The 20,987-nt window shown below is 43.7% G+C and overlaps 1 protein-coding gene across 2 annotated transcripts in view; it reads left to right on the top strand.

Annotated features, from left to right (window-relative positions):
- Positions 1-379: 379 nt before the first annotated feature.
- The window catches only part of AGRN (agrin), a 177,682-nt gene continuing 157,074 nt past the window's right edge, over positions 380-20,987 (top strand). The window contains exons 1-2 of one of the 2 annotated variants that reach the window (XM_087914911.1): positions 380-1,034; positions 9,789-10,050. In XM_087914911.1, the coding sequence (XP_087771037.1) occupies positions 768-1,034; positions 9,789-10,050 (529 nt within the window). In that variant the 5' untranslated portion in view covers positions 380-767. The remainder of the gene's footprint in view (positions 1,035-9,788; positions 10,051-20,987) is intronic. The other variant, XM_087914912.1, reaches the window with a different exon arrangement.

The following is a 20,987-nucleotide window of genomic DNA, read 5'->3' as shown; positions in this document are numbered from 1 at the left end:
TCCTCCTCTTCCTCCTCCTCCTCCTCTCCGCCCAGGCAGCGCCGTCCGCTGCCGCCTTTCTCGCCCGCCCTCCGGAGCGCTGCACCTTGGCAAGTCACATCACGCGCGCGCGGCGGCGGCGGCGTCGCGGTTAGCCATTAACCGGAGCGGAGTCGGTGCCAGCGGCGGACAGGGGCGGTCTCTGCCGGAGTTCCCCTCCCCAAAGCCCGCCTCTCTCTTTCTCTCTCTCTCTCTCTCTCCCAGTCTCCCCTCCCCGCGGCTGCAGAGGCGGGCAGCGGAGCCCCGGCTTTCTTTCTCTCTCTCTCTTTCCTCCCTTCCTCCTCCTCCTCCTCCTCCTCCTGCCGGCTCGCCGCCCTCCCCCCCCTCCCCTCTTCTCAGCCATTCAGATCGCCCGCGAATTGCTTCCCCCCGCCACCAACCCGCCTCCGGAGCCCTTTTCTCTGCCCCTGGCCGAAGGAAGAAGCGGCCAGCTTGAGCCGAGAAAGGGACGGAGCTCGGGCCGGCCACGCCACCTCCTCCCCGTCGCGTTTTTTTTCTTCTCCGCCTCCCTTCCCTCCCCGGCCGCACTTCTCTCTCTCTCTCTCTGTGTGTCTCTTTCTTTCTTTCTCTCTCTCTCTCTCTCCCCTTTTTCCCCGCGCGCCTCGCAACTTAGGATCGCCGCGGGGGAAGGCGCGCCAAGGCCGGCCGCCCTCGGGAAACGCGGGGACCAACAACTCCGGGCTTCGCCTCGGGCGGCTCTCCAGCCCGGGGGGGTCTATTGTGCCGCGATGCGGCGGGCGAAGGGATCCCCCGGATCGCCCCCCGCCGCCGCCGCCGCCGCCGCCGCCGCCGGCCTGCCTCCTCCTCCTCCGCCTCTCCTGCTCTCGTCGCTGCTGCTGTTGCTGCTGCTGCTGGCATCGTGGCCGGCCCGTTGCAGCCGAAGCTGTCCGGAGAAAGAGCTGGAGCGACGGGAGGAAGAAGCCAACGTCGTCCTCACCGGCACGGTGGAGGAAATCTTCAACGTCGACCCGGTGCATCAGACCTATTCGTGCAAGGTGAGGCTGGGCAGCGGATGATGGGTTTTTGTGGGGGGTTGGGAGGACACAGGAGAGAGAGAGAGAGAGAGAGAGAGAGAGAGAGCAGCTCCCCACGCACGCGCACACCCGCGGTGGGAAATTTTGGGGAGGGGGGCTTCCTTCTCCGTCCGAACTTTACTCGCTGGGGGAACGGGGCGATCCCACGGCCTCACTTGTTGCTTCCCCATCTCCCCCCCATTTCCCCCCTCCCCAGGTCTCTGGTTAGGAGAAGAAAAAAATAGAAGCGAAAACAGCCTTGGTGCTTTTATCTTGTTTTGCTAAAGGCTCTCTTTGCGCCCAGGATGTCACAGGATTTATTATTATTATTATTATTATTATTATTATTATTATTATTATTATTATTATTATTATTATTATTATTATTTGGTGCAGGACCAGGCTAGTTGGGAGGAAGTGCTTTTTTCTTTCTTCCTTCCAGGCTGAGTTTATCTCTCTTCCCTTTCCCCGCCCCGCCCCCTGCCCTCCGCCCCCTTTTCCCTGCGTGGGAGCGTCTCTCGTGGAACTGGCCGGAGGCTGAGGGTGCGATCCGGGACTGGGGAAAAAATAAATAAATGAATGGGACTCCTTTTTAGAAGGACATCTCCCCATAAAATAGGGAATAACACCACCCACCCACCCCCGGTTTTATGCGCCGAATGAGCAGTCTGGCCTTTGCGATGCAAAAGGGTGACCCCATTTTATCTTAAAACTGGCTGCTAATAAAATGTGCTTGGACCCCCACTCTCCCCCAAAATTAAAACCTATCTCCCTTCCACCACGAGTCAAGCAGGACGTTTGGGGAGCAAACTTCCACCTTGTTACTCTTAAAGATGCATTCTAGGGACTTTAAAAAAAAAAAAAGTTTTCTTTTAAACTCTCAGCCACACACAAAAAAACCAGGCACTTGTTCCTCTTTCTTTACTGTGTGTGTGTCAGATTGTGATTCTTTCAGCTTCCGTGGGAGGAAGAAATGGATGGATAAATACCCCCCTAATAATAACACAATTGATAATTGCCTGAGAATAAGTCTAATTAAATACAGCAAAAGATCCCTTCCAAGCTGAAGTCCTCGGTTTACACTTTGCACTAAGCCTGGGTGTGTTTTAACTCTGGGTTTTTTTTTTTTAAATAAACCAGATTTGTGGGGTGAGATATAAACCATGCATGCCTGTGGGAGCTCGCCAGCAAAGCGGGACAGTGGTGTTGGTGCCGTATGAAGGACTGGCCGGGGCATTCTGGGAATTGAAGTCCACATAATGTAAAGCTGCCGAGATTGGCAGCTGTTGGCTTAAAGATTCCGCAGCATCATTTAAGAGTTCTTTTAATTACATCCTTGTCCTGAAGTAACATGAGGATGAGGGTAAAAGAAACTCGGTTTTAAGTAGAATCTTTACAGGGGGTTGGGTGGGAAACTTGTGAACAGAAGCATATCCTTCTTCAGAAGAACAGAATTTGCGAGCTAGAAATGTCTTGGCGAATACTATTGCATTGAAGACCAGGATAAGTTTCTAAGCAGATGTACTGAGCAATTTGCTAGTGGAAGAATTTAATGGATCTGTGAATCCCTTAGCTCCCTGCAGAAATAGATCCCTGTTTTTCCTCTTAACAAGGACACCTGGTAAAGGGATGCAAGCTTTTCTTTATCTACACAAACGTTCTGGTCAAATGCTCTCAAATAATGAAACGTCATCTTTCCATGATTTTAGATGTTCAGGGAACATACCTGACTCAAGAGAGAAAGAGTTCTCTCTCTGTTCTCGTGTTTGTGTGCGTGATACATTTTTTTTCTAAACGCAAGTACAGAAATATATTTATTGCTTGCACAATTTAGAATCCTGCATAATTTGGTTTTTGAGTCAGCGAGGGAGGAGGGGAGAGAAATCCTGTATGCAAAGCATACAGCTCTCCCCGCTTCTAGAAGATGTTTATCTAAAGTTTATCCCCTGTCACGGCATGATCTTCTGGGTTATTCCATTAAGAGAAAGGAACATTCCTAGAGGAGACCGACTACCCATTTGGACAGGAGTTGCTGTCTGTAGAAGAGTAGCGGTGAAGACAAGACTCCGTGCATGGATTCCTCTCCAGGAATAATTCTCAAGCTGTAAGGAAAGGAATCGAGCAAATTACAGGGATTGAACAGGAATAAGAACAGAATAGAATAAAGAACAGAGTAGAGAATGGAAGAGAATAAGGAAGAGAATAAAATAGAATAAAGAATAGGAATAGAATAGAATAGAATAGAATAGAATAGAATAGAATAGAATAGAATAGAATAAGGAATAGGAATAAGAAAAGAATAGAATAAAGAATAGAGTAGAGAATGGAAGAGAATAAGGAAGAGAATAAAATAGAATAAAGAATAGGAATAGAATAGAATAGAATAAGGAATAGGAATAAGAAAAGAATAGAATAAAGAATAGAGTAGAGAATGGAATAGAATAAGGAATAGAATAGAATAGAATAGAATGGAGAGGAGAGGAGAGGATTCTGTATAGAATTCTTTATTGTCCAAGTGTGATTGGACACACTTCAGCTGGAATTCAGTGGCAGAACTAACTATTGGCAGTCCTCGACCTAACACCAGTTTGTTTAGTGACCAAAGCCACAACAGCGCCGGGAAAAAAGGTGACTTATGACCGTTTTTCACACTTGCGACCTTAGTAGCAGCCCCACGGTCATGGGATCCAAAATTCAAGCTGCTTGGCAACTGGTTCATACTTACGACCGTTGCTGCGTCCCAAGGTCACGCGATCCCCTTTTGCGACGACCTGGCAAGCAACGTCAAACGGGGAAGCCAAATTCACTTTAACAAACCGTGTTACTGAGTTATCCACCGCAGGGATTCACTTAACAGGAAAGGTCAATAACATGGAGCAAAACTCACTTAGCAAATGTCTCACTTAACAACTGAAATGTTGGGCTCCCCTGTGGTCGTAAGTCAAGGACTACCTGTCTCGTCCCTGATTTTATGCCATTTGGGTTGAACCCAACTGGTGAATATTGGCTGCATCTTCAGTTGCACCGTTATTCCCACAAATCTTTTTTAATCTCCCTTCAGTGCCAACTCAGTTCTAAGATTAATTTGGGTGGCACTCATGAATGTCTATTTGATTATAGGTACTTTTAAAAACTTTTTTTTTAAAAAAAAACCCGTTTGGACATAATTCCATTTTTAAGACAAGGACATATGCTTCTCGTTGGGTTTAAATGGTCCGCCGGTGCATAATTATGTATTTTTAGACGGCAAAAAAGGAGAGGCGATCGCTTGCAAAGGCTTTGAAAAAAATTGCTGCCGAGGAAACCCCAACCTCAAACATCTGTACGATACAGCAAGCTGCTTTTTACACATTCTGCTTGGGAAAGTTTCAAAGCCACCCATTGGAATCAAATCTCTAAATAGTTGCTGCCTATTGTTTGATTCTAAAATCACCTCCCACCTATGAATTCCCGCCTCTCCTTCTGCTAAACCTGGCTGATTTTAAAACAAACAAACCAGACTGAAGTGCCAGCTAGATGTTTTCCAATCTATATTGCCACATATTTCTCCAAAATATTTTCATTAGTTACAGCTTGTCCACGGGGAACAGGGGAGAGAAAATTTGGTACAGGTAAGTCCTTGGATGTAAGGCCACAATTCCTGCCCCATTTTACGACCATTCTAGCCACAGTTGTTAAGTGACTCATAAGTGATTACCATGGTTGCTAAGGAAATATAGCTTCCCTGTTAATTTGGCTTGTCCGAAGGTTGCAAAAGGGAACCTTGTGACTGTCATAAATACAAGCCAGTTGCCAAGTGTGTTTGAATTTGGATCACGTGATGGTGATCCAACGGTCATAAGTGTGAAAAACAGCCATAAGTGACTAAACTTAAGAATTCAGTCTACCTCACAGGGCTGGCTCAAAGGACAGACTTGTAACTTTTAGGCTGACTGATCTGAAACTTAAAATATGTGGGATGCCTCAAACTGATTTTCACTGTGTTAAGTCCCAGTTCCCCTCTCCTCTAGGATCCCAAGATAACAGATGACAGGATCCCAAGATAAGAAAATGCAGCTTAGAGAAGAAACCTTAAAACAGCCATGGATTGCTTCCTGCCACTCATTTCCCAGACAACTGATTAACCATTGAGGGGAAAAAAACAAAAGGATTAAGATTTGAGAGATGGCGACGGGGCTAATCTTTTTCTCCTTTGGTTGGTGGGACAAGTCCTGGAAATGGTGCTTTTTTGCTTTTCAGCTAAATTTGCTCTTCTGACTCAGAAGCTAAAAAATGGGCCGAGAAAGTATCGTTTTAAGTCGCACAAGGTTTTGGGGTCTAGCCAACTAAAAGAGCGGCATGTGCTATTAACGGGACAGTATTCTTTGCCCCTTTTTATTCTCGGCCCATCGGAAGCCGTGCCCAACAGTTGCTCCATTTCCCTAGAATTGTTTAGTTGCAGGGGGTCCCACAAGGATGACCTAGTCAACCCTTGCCTTGGTCTGGCCAGGCTAGCAATATCTCACTTGATTTTGTTTTTAAAAAAAAGGAAATTAAATTAAAAACAACAACCATCCCATCCCCCCAAAACCCAAAATTTAATGAAAAGGAAAGGTCAGCCTGTTTTGACTAGTTAGACACCTTCCAAGATTTCTGCAATAATTTTAAGGTAAAGTCACCAACGGGAGTTTGTTTATTTCCATTTATTTTATTTATTTGTTAGATTTGTATTGCCGCCTATTCGCCAAGGCGGCTTACAACGTATAAAACCACAACTTCAAACAATCCAACTCTTCAAGGTCAGGTCTACAAGGGTGTATTACAATCCCGCAGGGATGCGGCAGGCTCAGTGGCTAAGAGGCTGAGCTTGTTGATCAGAAAGGTTGGCAGTTCAACGGTTCGAATCCCTAGTGCCACGGAACGGAGCGAGCTCCCGTTAACTGGTTCCAGCTTCTGCCAACCTAGCAGTTCGAAAGCATGTAACAAAACAAAGGCAAGTAGAAAAATAGGGACCCCTTTGGTGGGAAGGGAACAGCGTTCCGTGGCGCCTTCGGGGTTTAATCCTACTGGTCACATGACCACGTAGATGTCTTTGGACAGCGCTGGCTCTTCTTCGGCTTTGCGACGGAGATGAGTTAGTGCCCGCTAGAGCCGGAAACGACTAGCATGGATGGGCAAGGGGAACCTTTTACCTTTACCTTATTACAATCTCTGCTTTTTTTTTTTCAATCAGTCTTCAGTTCAATTCCGTTCAGGCTTTAATTGAATCTTCAGCTACAAAGGTTTTTCAACCCCCAATATGGCAGAAATCCAACCACCGCCGCAGTACGTAAACCATAGTTTGATGCCTGGGGATGTTGTATGAACACCCGCCCCCAGCGGTGGCTTACTTGACAAGCTGTGTTTGAACAGCCTCTCTGAGAGAATCCTATGGTTTATATGCCTTAACTGTCTGAAGTTGCCTTACAAGACGGTGGTTTTTTTCTGGTGTTTTAATTTCCCTGAGTAGTTCTGCACCCCATCCAGCAATACAGGCACCATAACAGTGTGAAACGAAACAATAATGCAAATAAACGTGCCCAGGCTTTCATTAGCAGTCTGCCAAGGAAACCATCTTAGAAAGGATGCCCCCCCAAACTCTTTTCTTTTTTAAAGGGAGACCCCCCCTCCAATTAACCCTGCGGGGGTTCTTAATGGGCAATTCCGCTGAAGTGGTTGGCTCTTCCTCTTAATGTAAATTTCAGCTACTTCTTAAAAAAGAGTTTTTTCCTCCCCTTTTTCTCTGTCTTCAAAATCTCCTGTTGCTGGTATCACCTTTGCTCAGACTTGATCCTCTTAGAATTCTTCCTTCCCACTTTTTCATTTTTTTAAATCCTCTAAAAGGAATCTCTCAAGGAGATTTGTACAGCTTATCTTAATCACCCCAGTCTCTGGGTGAAGGTGCTTTTAACTTTCCTGAGCTAGCTGCTTAGTGATTCCTTCCTTCCTTCCTTCCTTCCTTCCTTCCTTCCTTCCTTCCTTCCTTCCTTCCTTCCTTCCTTCCTTCCTTCCTTCCTCCCTCCTTCCCTCCCTCCCTCCCTCCCCAGCCAGGTTAAAAAATGAATCTCTGCAAATCTTGACTGATCCTGGCAAAGCTGAGTTTTTCGTTTGGTCTCCCTCCTGCCTTCGTTCATTATTTTGAAGTTCATTTATTCTCTTCATAAAGTTCTCAGTGGCATCTACTGTTTTGAATCCTCAAAATGAAGAGTAGTAGAATGAAGTAGATTGACGAAAACCAAATGGGGAGGGACGGAGGGATAGAGGAAGGAAGGAAGGAAGGAAGGAAGGAAGGAAGGAAGGAAGGGTGTGTTTGAATAAGATAGATGGTGTGTTTGATAAATAAAATTTAAATTCCCAGAGGAATATGCCTCCCTTAAGAGCAAAAGACACAGTTAAAAGGGGATAGTTTGGTGGTTGTGATATGTGTTTAAATAACAATAAAGTAGTTGATATTTTAGCAAAATGTTCCGATAGCTAAAAAGCCTCTGCTGTTTGTAGATCACTCTTATCTATAAAGCCACTTGCCTTTGCCCCCGTCTTTCAAACTTGTAAATATTTTTAAGTAAAATCACATTTTATAGATTGGTATGGGTCAACAAGTCCAGGCATTCTTTTACTTGCATTTTGGAGAGAGCCGAGAGAGAAAAAACAAACAAACTTCTCTTTCCAGATAAGTTCAGCGAAACAGGTGGGGAAGAGCCCAGCCTGGCTCCAACCTTGGCACAAATATCTGCTTACAGACATTTTCTCCATCAAGCTATGCACATCCTGGGCCTCTCTGATTCCTAATCTTCCCTTGTTTTGCCAAGAAATTAGGTGGGGCTATTTGTGTGCTTCTAGGTTGTGGGTTCTCCCCCTTCCTCCTGCTGTGACTTGAATCTGGAGCAAAGTGTAGGCAGTTGGTGCCAAGTCCTTCTCCCTTTCTTGGAACAGTTTTTTCAACCGGTGTCGTTCCTGTTAACTCTGGTTGTCTGATGGCCTTTTTTTTAAACTTGGGCTTTCTCACGGCCGTTTCTTTTGTCTTCCCGTTCTTCGAGATATCTGTGTTAGAGTTTACTTTATTGTCGTCGCACCTCGTACAAACGGAATTAAATGCCATCTTCAATGTGCATTAGAACTATAAAAGTAAAAACACAAGCACAATACTGCATTAATATTGCACTATATACAGTAGAATTCAACAGAGCTCCTGACCTGGGATAGAAGCTGTTTTTCAGCCTATTTGTCCTTGTTTTTATTATTATCCTGTACCGTCTGCCAGGTGGTAATAGTTCAAAAAAAAGGGTGCCCAGGAAGAGATGGATCTTTGAGAATATTTTGAACTTTCTTAAGGCAGTGAGTGCTATAAAGCTCTTCCAAAGAGGGGAGAGGACAACCCATCATCCTTTGGGCAATGACGTTAAACCCTCTGGAGCGCTGTCCTATCTACCACGGTAAAATTGGCAAGCCAGACACAGGTGTGCAGTATATTAAAATAAACTCTATGGTGCAGTGGTAGAAGGTCACCAGCAGTTTTTCATTCAGTCTCAGGTAGTATCATCTCTGCTGGGCCCTTTTGACCAGGGCTGCAATGCGGGCACCCCAGTCAGGTCCTCTTTTTAGGGGAACACCCAGAAACTTAAAACTGGCCCCTTGCTCCCCTCGGTCTCTCTTGATAAGCCAGGGCTGGATGTCTGATCGGTTCCTTCTGTAGTCCATTATAAGCTGTGGTCTTCCTAGATAGAAAAGTATCTATCAGGTCAAATTTGAAGAATGTCTAATATTTGCTTCTCGATACCGAAAAGTGTTTGTCTACCTCTCTGCACAAGGAGCTCAGCCGCCATGCAGAACTATTCCAAGTATGGCCAGTTGCAGTCTGGAGATTTTTTTTCTCTCTTCTTTCTGTCTGTGGAAAAGGCAGGATTCACAGTAAGGACTGCAAGAAAAATATTAGAACATAGAATGCAACAACCCTTTGTCAATTGTTAGCAACCACATAACACCTGAAGCCCCTGGGAGTCTCAATTCTTTCTGACAGTGTTCTTTCTATCTTTCTTTCTTTTTTTTTCAAAACAATTATTGAATAAATTGTTAAAAACATTGGACACGGTGTGATTGTCCTGCCAATCCTGTTTGTCATACATATTATGGCATACGGTACATGTTTAATATACATTTATACATCATTTTCTATTCCTACTCATCCGTTCTGCCAACTCTTCTACCTTTTGATTCTAGATCCTTTCTTTTTTCCCACCATTGATAGAATTTATCACATGCTTTGTAGTACTCTGTTTCGTCGTTGTCTTTCATTTCAGCGGTTAATTTATCCATCTCAGCACAAGTCCAAATCTTTTTTGAATACTTCATCTTCATACAGGAATCTTCATACAGGAACTGGGCATGGCTAGTGGAGGTTACTGGAGTGAAGCCACTGGAGGCTTTCAAGAAGAGACTGGGCTGCCATTTGTCAGAAGTGGTGTAGGGTCTCCCGCTTGGGCAGGGGGTTGGACTAGATGACCTACAAGGTCCTTTCCAACTCTGATTATCTGTTATCTGGAATTTCTTTACCTTTCCACTTTTGAGCAAAAGCTAACCGTGCTGCGGTGATCACGTGTATTATTAAGTCGATCACCCCCTTTTTTTTTGGTATTTTTCTGTTACAATTCTGGATAGGAAAAATTCCGTTCGCGTTCTTTCTGACGTGCCCCCTTCTTTCATTTCTCCTCCTCTCTCCAGGTGAGGGTTTGGAGATACCTGAAGGGGAAAGAGGTGGTGACTCACGAGATCCTCTTGGACGGCGGGAACAAGGTGATGATTGGGGGGTTTGGGGACCCCTTGATCTGCGACAACCAGGTCTCGACGGGGGACACACGGATTTTCTTCGTCAATCCCGCCCCGCACTACATGTGGCCTGCTCACAAGAATGAGCTGATGCTCAACTCCAGCCTCATGAGGATTACCTTGCGCAACCTGGAAGAGGTGGAACACTGTGTCGAAGGTAAGTCCCAGACTCGTCATCTGCAACCTTGGTGGCTTTTTTTATCGTTTTACAGTCCTCAGCGTAAGGACCAGAATTGAGTCCTCGACTTAACGATCAAAACGGAGGCCCAAATGCTAAGTGAGATGTTCGTGAAGGGAGTTTGGCCCCATTTTTACGGACTTTCTTGTCACACCTGTTAATTGTGAATCAAGGCAGCTGTTAAAGTTAGAGATACGGTTGCTAAGTGAACCTGGCTTCCCCTTTGACTTTGCTGGACACTGCAACCCGTCGTAAATAGGAACGTCCAGATTTTGTTCACGTGACGGTGGGGATGCTGCGATAGCCTTTAGAAGTCATAGAATTCTTTATTAGCCAAGTGGGATTGGACACACAAGGAATTTGTCTTGGTGCAAATGCTCTCAGTGACCATAAAAGAAAAGAGACATCCGTCAAGAGTCAAGAATCATCAGGTACAACACTTAATGATAGTCATAGGGTACAATAAGAATGGGATGGAATGGAATAGCATAGAATAGAGCAGAATAGAATAGAATGCAGAATAGAATAGAATAGAACAGAACAGAAATAGAATAGAAATAGAATAGAATAGAGGAATGAAAGAATAGAATAGAATGCAGAATAGAACAGAATAGAATAGAATGCAGAATAGAATAGAATAGAATAGAATAGAATAGAATAGAATAGAATAGAATAGAATCCTTTATTGGCCAAGTGTGATTGGATACACAAGGAATTTGTCTTGGTGCAAATGCTCTCAGTGTACATAAAAGAAAAGATAAGTATGAAAAAAATGGTCGTAAGTCACATTTTTCAGCGCCGTTGTAACTTTGAACAGTCGCTAAATGAAGTCAAGGACTACCTGAACTCTGATTAATCATGGGGGACACCTAAAATTATACTTAGGCCATCAGGAATTCCTAGCAACTAGGCCCAATCCCTTGGGCTGCCCATTCCAGAATTTACCCACCCGTCTCCTGTGTTATCATCATAAGGACTAGAACCTTTGAAATAAAAGCTGAACGCTGACACAGCAGGCCAAGATATATTCCGTGGTGTGTTTTTGATTTCCTGCAATGTGTATTCACTTGTTGAATTTCGCGGGCCACCCAACTCCAGCAAAGACTCTGGGTGGCATCCGTTACTGTGAAGTGTGAGAACTATAAAAACAAAGAAACGAATAATGTACGATCCAAAGGGGGGTGGGGGGGAACATACAGATTAAAATATAAAATCCTATAAAGAACTTGCCTCCCAGCCCAAGGTTTTTGGGGTAACAGCCAGAATTCCTACATACTCTCTCTTTTTTTTTTTTTTTAAAGAGGTTGGTAGCTCTGTGAATCTCTGGATACAGCTTTGGGCTTTTTTTTGTTGTTCTTAATCCTAACCGACATGGTGTGTGTCCCATTCATAAGAACTGTGTGTGTGTGTGTGTGTGTGTGTGTGTGTGTGTGTGCTTAAGGGTGTGTGTTTTAACAGTAAGTTCTAAAACCTAAAAGAAATTCCTCGAGCATTTTAAAAACTGGAATGTGCTCAGAGTTACACATTCCGGCTTGATTGCCTCTTAACTTTTCTCTGTATTTGCTTTCCAACCTATGATTATTATTATTTAAAAAAAAAAAAAAAAAAAACCGCAATATTTGTCTGTTCTCTGCCATACCCTGCTGCGCATTTATTGCTTATTATGCCTTTGTTTAGAGAGAGCTGTTACGGCAGAGAATGTATTCCATAAATTCTGATTTTTTTAAAAAAAAAAACAACAACATCGGCTGGTATTACTTGCGGCTTCTTTGCAGCTTTGCAGAGACTGGTAGTCCTTGACTTATGACCACAATTGAGCCCCAGATTTATATTGCTAAGTGAGACCTTAAGGGAGTTTTGACACACACCCCCAGGACTCTACAACCGTCATAAATACAAGTCAATTGCCAAGGGTCTGAATTTTGATCACGTGACTATGGGGAATGCTGTAACAGTCAAACAGTCATTAAATGAACTGCTGTAAGCAGAGGAACTACCTATATAGGTTTCACAGCCAGACACGGGTCAAAATGCCAACTGTTTATAAGAGTTAATATATAAGATATTATACAATATATAGTATATAGACACCAAATGGGATCTCCCAGGTGCTGTAGAGCACACGATGCATTCTCTCTTGTGAGCAAAATATTAAGACAACTTCTGGAATTCTGCTGGAGCGGCAATAAACTTTCCTGCCTGTTTTTTCCTCCTGGTCCCTCTTTTGAGCTGCTTTCTGAGCAAAGCAAGCACACACACACACACACACACACACACACACACACACACAAATGCCATCCATAACCGAAAAACTTCAGGCTGAAAGGAGTTTCCTATAGTTGGCTGTTGCAGCTTTTCTGACCAAGGTGCCAAATGCAGATTAGTTTTGACAGGAAGGGGTAGGTAGAGCAGTGTTTATCAACCTTGGCGTGGGGACTTCAACTCCCAGAATTCCTTGCTGGTTGAGGAATTCTGGGAGTTGAAATCCACACTTCTTAAATTTGCCGGGGCCAGAGAAACACTGGAGTAGAGAATGAAGCCCCTCTAATCGGTCGTAGGGAATAAGGGACATATTAAGTCACTGATCCCAGTCCTAATTGTTGCCCACTTAGGTGGGTTTTATAACCCAGAGAATAAATCCCATTGATATCTGTGGAATTTTCTTCTGGTATCAAAGATTAAATACTTCCTAGAAAGATACCTATTAAGTTTCGCTGAATTTCCCTCAGGTTCCTAGAAAGTGTTTTGGCTTTGTTGGATACATTTTTAAAAATAAGTTGTGTCACTTCTTTCTGATTTGTAACATTGACTGGCTTTGCTTTTGTTATTTCCTGGAATGTCTACTTATCCTGAAGAGGGGGGGTCAAAATAAAAGACAGCCCCAAATCAAAATCTAAAGCAGAAGAATAATCAGATATATTAAAATCTAAAACAGAATAATAATTGTGTGTGTGTGTGTACACACACACACACACACACACACACAAACACATTTTGAAAATTCATGCAGGGATTTATTTTCCAGTTGGGTCTTATTTTCAGGAAAACATAGATAGATAGATAGATAGATAGATAGATAGATAGATAGATAGATATAGAGCTATAGATAGATGGATGGATGGATGGATGGATGGATAGATAGATAGATAGATAGATAGATAGATAGATAGATAGATAGATAGATAGACAGAAAGACAGACAGACAGACAGACATGCGAAGGGACTTTAGTACAGGGAGCCAGACTCCCTGCTGTAGAAGGAAGTGAAGATTAGAAAGAACGGAGAAAAAAAACACCTTGATTGGGGGAGGGGGGGGTGTAGGGAGAAAATTGGCATTATTCCAAAGAGAAAGCCCTCCTCCATTCATTCATTCCAATCCAGTGGACTCAGCTGCATTTTTGCTCATTTAAGTCATGTGGACTTTGAACTCTCTCTGGGTGTATAAAAGAGAGAGAGAGAGAGGTGCATTCCTTGGGACGTGATGCCAATCCAGGCTGGTGACTAGGAAATTATTTAAGGAAGAGGTGGGATTTTTAAGGACTTAATCCTCTTCTTCCTGTCAGTGCAGAACTTTAATAGTTTGCATTCACACATTCCACTAAGCCTTAATGTACCTGCTCTTGTTCGGCTTACTTTGGCTCTGAGAACGTCAGATTGCGTAAACCAGGATGCAGTGCTTTGTTGTAAGAAACCGTGGCTTAACTGTGGGTGTGAACCCAACCTTAGGCCAATCAGAAAAGGCAGGGGGGGAATTTCCGAATTTAGGAAAGTAAGAACAGTCCCATGTGGAGTTCATTAAATGGGCCCCATTGTGTTGTTTACCTTGCACACCGACACACAACACCTGCATGCACAGACAGACACTTCCAGTAATCTTAAGGAAGGATTATAGACCACAAAGTCTTGCTGGAGTCATCATTTTTTACTTTGAGTGATAGCCCCCTTCCTCTCAAAAATAAGATCTGGATCCTTCCTAGATGAGAAGTAAGAATTTGCCGCAAGAGATTAGATTTTGAAGGCAATTTAGCCCGATCCCTTGTTCAGTTCAGTAACTGAGACCTGGATTAAAACAGGCAGGAAAAGGCCCAGATAGTACTTTACCCCAATTATTAGATTTATTCCAACTGCTGTTGAGGAGGCCCATGGTGGTTTATAGCACAAGCTTTATCTCCATAAATACCATAAGAACCCAACATAACGGTCAAATAGAGCTACGTAAACAAACTATCATACGCCCCAAATGACATAAAATCAATCTGTAAGGAGTGGCGTCAGTTTATCCCTCCCCAAAAAGCTTGGTTGATCGCTGCTAATCAACCATGGGAAATTCCACCCACTGTTGACTTCATAAAAAGTTTCTTCCAATATTCAACCTAAGATGATCCCCCTGCTTAGAAGTTTCTTCACCATCAGGTTTGAAATGCAATTGTCCCAATACAGGGATGGCTAAATGAGATTGTCCAGTCAAGGGCGGTCAACTTGTGACCACTGGATTTACACCCCTTCAGAGCAAGTGAGACTCCAACGCAGGATGCGAGACCTTACTTTATTCTTCTTCCATTCGTCCTTTTTTTTCCCTGGACGGTGTATGTTCCTTGTTAAGGAGGCACATTGTAGTGGCATGAAATCTTTGCCTGCAGTTGAAATGACAGACTTCAGTTCTCTGTCTACTTTATAAGAATAAAAGTTGACCAAAGAATCGCTTTCTTCTCAATTATCCATTTTTCTTTCACAACGAGGGGTGCTGTGATTTCTGTATGCTTCTAATAATGATTAATATTGGTTGAGTGTTCAGGACAAACAGGTACTCTCATTCATCCAGCTGGGCAACCAACCCAGATATTCACCCTGAGTTTTCTGAGGCTGAACAGTCCATATGCACCCCTGAGCTGGGCTGTTTTTTTTCCCCCTTCTTCTTTCAAGTTTCTATTTTATCCAGCTGCTCTTTTCCTGCCTTTCCTTTATTCCCCCCCTCTCCAAACACCCCACTTTCTTTCTTCCTTTTCCACCCAACCTCTCTTTAACACTGAGAAGTTTTGTTCTTGTAAAGTGGTCCGTGCAAATTTCCCTATTCAGTGGCCTTAAAAAGGGCTCGTAAGAGGCTCCGAGCAAGGAAAATTGCTGGCAAAGCAGCTAGATCTTGGTGAAATCCGCACATTTCCCAGGCTTCTGGCTCTTAGCAAAAAAAACAAAAAACCCGCCATCAACTCTTTTTGGTTTCTTTTTCGCCTCCTTTTCTCTCTTAATCCTTCCTGGTGCCTTTGTGGTGGTTTTCGGGCAAGAGAAGACTCCCCTTGTTGTCTTAAACTCTGTGTTTGTGTGTGAGTGTGTGTTGTGTCTTTCTCTCTCAAACGGGCTTCTGTTTCACTAGGCTGAGAAAGTTGACCCACAGCTGTGAAAATGGCATTTTACTGTAAGGAACCCCTGCTGGGCAAAATGTCGTCCTGGGATGTGTGTGTGTGGTGGGGCTGAGATAGCCACAGGGGTTTCGAGAGTGAAGATGGATATTTGTTTCATTTGGAAACCTAGATCTTAATAATTGTAATTCATCTAGGAAACCTTAAGTTGTAAAGAACGGTTAGTTAAGTCTTCGCTGGGCTTAATCCGGGGCTACCTGTACTATAATTGGCCTTTTTCTCAAGTAAATTCTCTATGTCCTGAATTCTGGATACAAAGAAAATCTGAGACTTGGAGTCTTAGTGGATAACCAATTAAATATGAGCCAATAGTGTGCGGCAGCAGCCCAAAAAGCCGACGCAATCCAAAGTTGCATTAAGAGAGGAATACAATCGAGATCAAGGGAGGTACTAATACCACTCTACAAAGCCTTAGTAAGACCACACCTAGAGTACTGCATTTGGGTTTTGGTCACCACACTATAAAAACGATGTTGAGACTCTAGAAAAAGTGCAGAAAAGAGCAACAAGGGTGATGAGGGGACTGGAGGATAAAACATACGCTGAACGGTTGCAGGAACTGGGCTTGGCTAGTCTGGTGAAGAGGAGGACCAGGGGAGACAGGAGAGCAGCCTTCCAAGATTTGAAGGCCACAGAGAGGAGGAAGGGGTCAAGCTATTTTCCAAAGCACCCAAAAGCCAGATGAGGAATAATGGTTGGAAACTGACCAAGGAGAGATTCAACCTGGAAATAAGGAGAAACTTTCTGACAGTGAGAACAATCAACCCATGGAACAGAAGTTGCCTTCGGAAGTTGTGGGAGCTTCATCACTTGAGAATTTCAAGAAGAGACTGGACTGTCATTTGTTAGAAATGGTGAAGAGCGAGGCGGGGGTTGGACTGGATGACCTACAAGGTCCCTTCCAACTCTGTTAATCTCTTAATCTGTAAACTAAATCCTCGACTTTCTTCTACGGGACCAGCGTGAAGAACATCCTCTGACCTTCTCTAATCATCTCATTTCCAAGAGTCCCAGATTCTAACGCTCCGTTCAGCCAAGTTGCCCTTCTTCGAACCCGTTTCAGATTTCTAGGTCCTTCCTAAACGTCCAAAGGAGTTGGATCAAATTCTTGGCATGGGCTCTGAACCCTACAGGGGAAAAACGACAAAAACATCCAGAACAATGGGACTCGCGATGTCGAAATTATTTTTCTGTTGATGTGGCCTAAAACAGCATTTGCCCTTCATGTCACTTTCCTGATCTCTAGTCAGCTATTCTTCCCCGTATCTTTTTCAGTCTTTTTTCTTTTTCCCCTTTAGAAATTGATACAGCTATATACGAAAAGCTGGTTCTTTCCCCTTCATTCAGGTCCAACAGAGAGGCCTATTCCCTGATTAATGACTTAATTGTTGTTGTTTTTTTAGTGTTATTTTAGATTATTTTCTCTTTTCCGCCCCCAGTCCTCTTGCTTTTTTCCTGTTTTGGCTGGCTGACACAGATTCTCAAGGCTGTTTAGTTTAGAGGCTTATGAACTCCCGATCGGAGAAGGAACGCAGAATGCGAAGTATCAGCTCGGTCATGGTCGCCGGACTATTATCATTCCGCCGAAAAGGAAATCTTGACAAAATCCAGCTTCGGCCTAAATCTCCCTTTTGAGATGCTTTTGGCTTACGGCAGCTTCCTGTTGGGGTTGGTACTTCTTCTTAAACCTTTTAAAAAACAGGGTTCTTACAAAACCCTGTGAATGCTTTTATTGGGTGTTTGGGAGAGGGGGAAAAATATATATATTGGTCTCTGGATAGGCTGCTGTTGAAATTCACACAGCTGTACTCACTACCTCCTGCAAAAGTTGCTAAAAATCAGGAAAGAGTTGGCTAAGTCTGAAGTCTCCAACCTTGGCAACTTTAAGCCTGGCGGACTTCAACTCCCAGAATTCCCCAGCCAGCTGTTGGAAAAATTAACCTTCCTGGGTTCAGTTCCAAGTGGGGAAAAAGACAGTGGAAACGTGGAGGCTGTTTGGAAAGATGGTTTAATGGCGGACAGGACCACGTGGCTCGGAGCTCCACGGTGAAAAGAACGACCACGTGCTTCAAGATGTTGGGTGAAGGAAAAAAAAAAGGAAAGAGATGCTGAGAGTCCCTCGGTTTTTTTTATGCCCTCTGTTGGGATTTGAATTCGAGCTTGCATTCTGATTGGTTGTCAGACTCCCATGGGGCCATGCAGGAGCAACTCTGTAGGCTGTCCCTGAGTCCCAGGCTTGGTTGAGCCTCGCTGGATGATGATGTAATGATGTAATGAATTGCTTTGGGCAATTCCTATTATAGCTCTACCTGGAGTAGGTCTTTGTCATGTAAAATAGGCTGGCCTAGGCCAGACTAATGGCCCATTAGCAAAGGGGGTGTGTGTGTGAGAGAGGGAAAGAATTTCTGCCTCTTTGAGTGTCTACTTTTCTTTTTAGGGGAAATATTCTGCCTTTTAAATATTTCCTAGGATATTTCATTTTCTGAGAGTGGGGTGGGTGCTAACTTCCTACACAGCTTTGCTCCGGCTTGAAGTTTGCCAGGCTTAAAGTTGGGAGTTGAAGCCCGCCAGGCTTAAAGTTGCCAAGGTTGGAGACCCCTGGACTAAGTGAGTCAACTTGAACAGACAAATTCAGCTTGGAGAAAAATTGGGTGAAGCCAAACATGATAGAAGTATGCAGGTAATCACGGCCTAAAATTTATGTTGCTAAGTGAGACATTTTGTTACGTGAGCTTTGTCCCATTTTACGACCTTCCTTGCCGCTTCTTGTAGAAGTGAATCCCTGCAGTCGGTTCATTTAGTGACCTGGTTCTTAAGTAAATCTGGCTTCCCCATTGACTTGGGTTGTCAAACGGTCGCAAAAGGGGATCGCCCTTGAGTCACTGCAACCGTCATAAATATGAGTCAGTTTGCCAAGTATCTGAAGTTTTTTTTTTTTTAAAAAAATTATTAGCTATAAATGTTAAAAAACAGTGAATGTGGTGTTTCTTCTTTGACATACATTTCTGTCCAATCTTTTAACAGTTAGAAATAAAGAAAGAAAAAAAGTTAATACATCTATATACATCTATATACATTCTTGTGTATCATTTTTCCAATTATCTTTATATTCCTTTTTAACACTTCTCTTATAACACTTATTTTAAATCTATGGACATCCTTTCATGTCCCTCCATTTATACAACGTGTTCCATATTTTATAATATTCTAGTTTCATCTCGCTCCTTCGATTCAAGGATTAAGTCTATCTCGTTTGGCGCATTGTAATAGTTTTCCAATCAAGGCACCTTCAGCCAAGTATCTGAATTCCGATCACATGATCATGGGGATGCTTCCAATGGTTGTAAGTGTGAAAAGTGGTCATAAGTCCCTTTTTCCAGTGCCATTGTAACTTCGAACATTCACTACAATGAACGGTTGAAAGCTAAGGACGTACTGATGTATGATAAGATAAAATAAAATAAACGGAGACTATTTTTGTCTCTTTTTCTCCCAAGGTTTAAATCTGAAATCAGCCAATGAAGCAGAGGAAGAGAAAAAAATAAAAATGAACATATAAAGTGGATTGTAAGAATCGGTTCCCGGACTTGTGCAAGTTCATTGAGAGCATTTTATAACCAACCGCTTGTGCGTTTTTCCCTGGTTAGGGAAAACACCCATCTCCTTGCTGAAAAAGTTAATAAAAATAATATGTTAATATTATGTGTGCAATAATAACGCCTTTGCCCTAATAGATGTTGATATAATGATTCTGATCCCTGTGCCTCCTCCTTTTCCACGAATCTTATTCAAGAAGACTTTGACAAGAATAACTTTCTGAATGAAAGTTGCTCAAATGTTTTATCATGGAAGGAAATGGCTGGGATATCTTGCAAAAACTTCAGTTTATCACAGGATGAAGGAAGAGCATTTGTACACAAAATGACACGGAATAGCACCCAGCTCAGTGACACTTCAACGGAAAAAAAAAAAAGCGAGAGAGGAAAAAGGAAGGATGTAACTATCGGTCTCCATTAATGTCTGTTTACTGCCTCTCGAACCCCAGGCAGTAAATCTGAATTACCAACCCCTGGAAGGGTCAGTGGAAGAGAACAATTCCCCTTCTGTCCAAATTGTGGGTATGTCAAACGCGTCTGGTGGAAAAAGTTGAACTGACGCAGAAAAGCCAGAAGCTGGAGATTCTTCTTAGGTTCCTACAATTGAAATCTTCTCCAGGAGCCAGAGAAGAGAAGAGAATTCCTACTGAACTTGTCATGAATGCAGAAGAGGCTAGGTTTATCCTTGGGCAGGCAGCCTTGCGTTTGCAACATTCACGGCCTCCCAGGCTTCACCCCACCCCAGCTGCTTGGAATAAAATGGGCAGAAACTGCCGGAAGAAAGCCACTTTTTAAAAATCCAAAGCCAGGAGAGATCGCTGTGTGTCCACCTCGCAGAACCCAAAAGCACCCCTGTAGACTGGGTGAAACCAGGTCAATAGCAGGAACTGTGAGAGGGATCTTGGAGCCTTATTATAACCCTAACCAGCTAAATAGGAGCCAACCGTGTGCAGCAGCAGCCAAAAAAAGCCAACGCAATCCTAAACTGCATTAACAGAGGGATACAATCGAGATCAAGGGAGGCACTAATGCCACTCTGTAAAGACTTAGTAAAACCACAGCTAGAGTACTGCATCCAGTTTTGGTCACCACACTATAGAAAAGATGTTGAGACTCTAGAAAAAGTACAGAGAAGAGCAACCAAGATGATTAGGGGACTGGAGAATAAAATATATGAAGAACGGTTACAGGAACTGGGCCTGGCTAGTCTAGGGAAGAGAAGGACCAGGGGCTGCCACAGAGAGGACGAAAGGGTCAAGCTATTCTCCAAAGCACCCAAAGGCCAGACAAGGAATAATGGATGGAAACTGAACAAGGAGAGATTCAACCTGGAAATAAGGAGGAACTTTCTGACAGTGAGAACAATCAACCCATGGCACAGAAGTTGTGGGAGCGCCATCGCTTGAGACCTTCAAGAAGAGACTGGACTGCCATTTGTCAGAAATGGCGCAGGGTCTCCCGCTTGGCGGGGGTGTGTTGGACTAGATCACCTACAAGGTCCCTTCCAGATCTGATTATCTCTTATCTGTTACCCGAGAAGGAGGAAGGAATGATAAAAACAGCAAGGAGCCATGCAAGGCAAATGGTGCTTAACCTCCTGTGCAGAATCCTGCTGCGAGGTACCAACTCAAAAAGTCCCTGGAGATGCAAGGCCCACGAGTCCAGGCTTGCCTTTCCTGATTCTGCCCTGAAGAATTAAATTTCAGTGTTGGCTGTTTATCTTATTAACGGCTCTGTGTCAAAACTCCACATTCTTTTGACGTGACTCCTTGGAGAGACGGAGGTCTGGGGTTGTGGGTCTTGGAGCCAACTTTCCCAATGAAATCTTTGGGCCATTCTCCAGCCCATTGGCACACTGGACTCTCGCCCTCAATTATTCAACAAATTGTCTCTCTTGGTGGTT

Source organism: Pseudonaja textilis, chromosome 18, assembly GCF_049901715.1.
Source record: "Pseudonaja textilis isolate UNSWEBS1 chromosome 18, rPseTex1.2, whole genome shotgun sequence".
NCBI lineage: Eukaryota > Metazoa > Chordata > Lepidosauria > Squamata > Elapidae > Pseudonaja > Pseudonaja textilis.
Note: the sequence above shows the minus strand (reverse complement) of the source record. Positions and strands in the feature narration are given on the sequence as shown.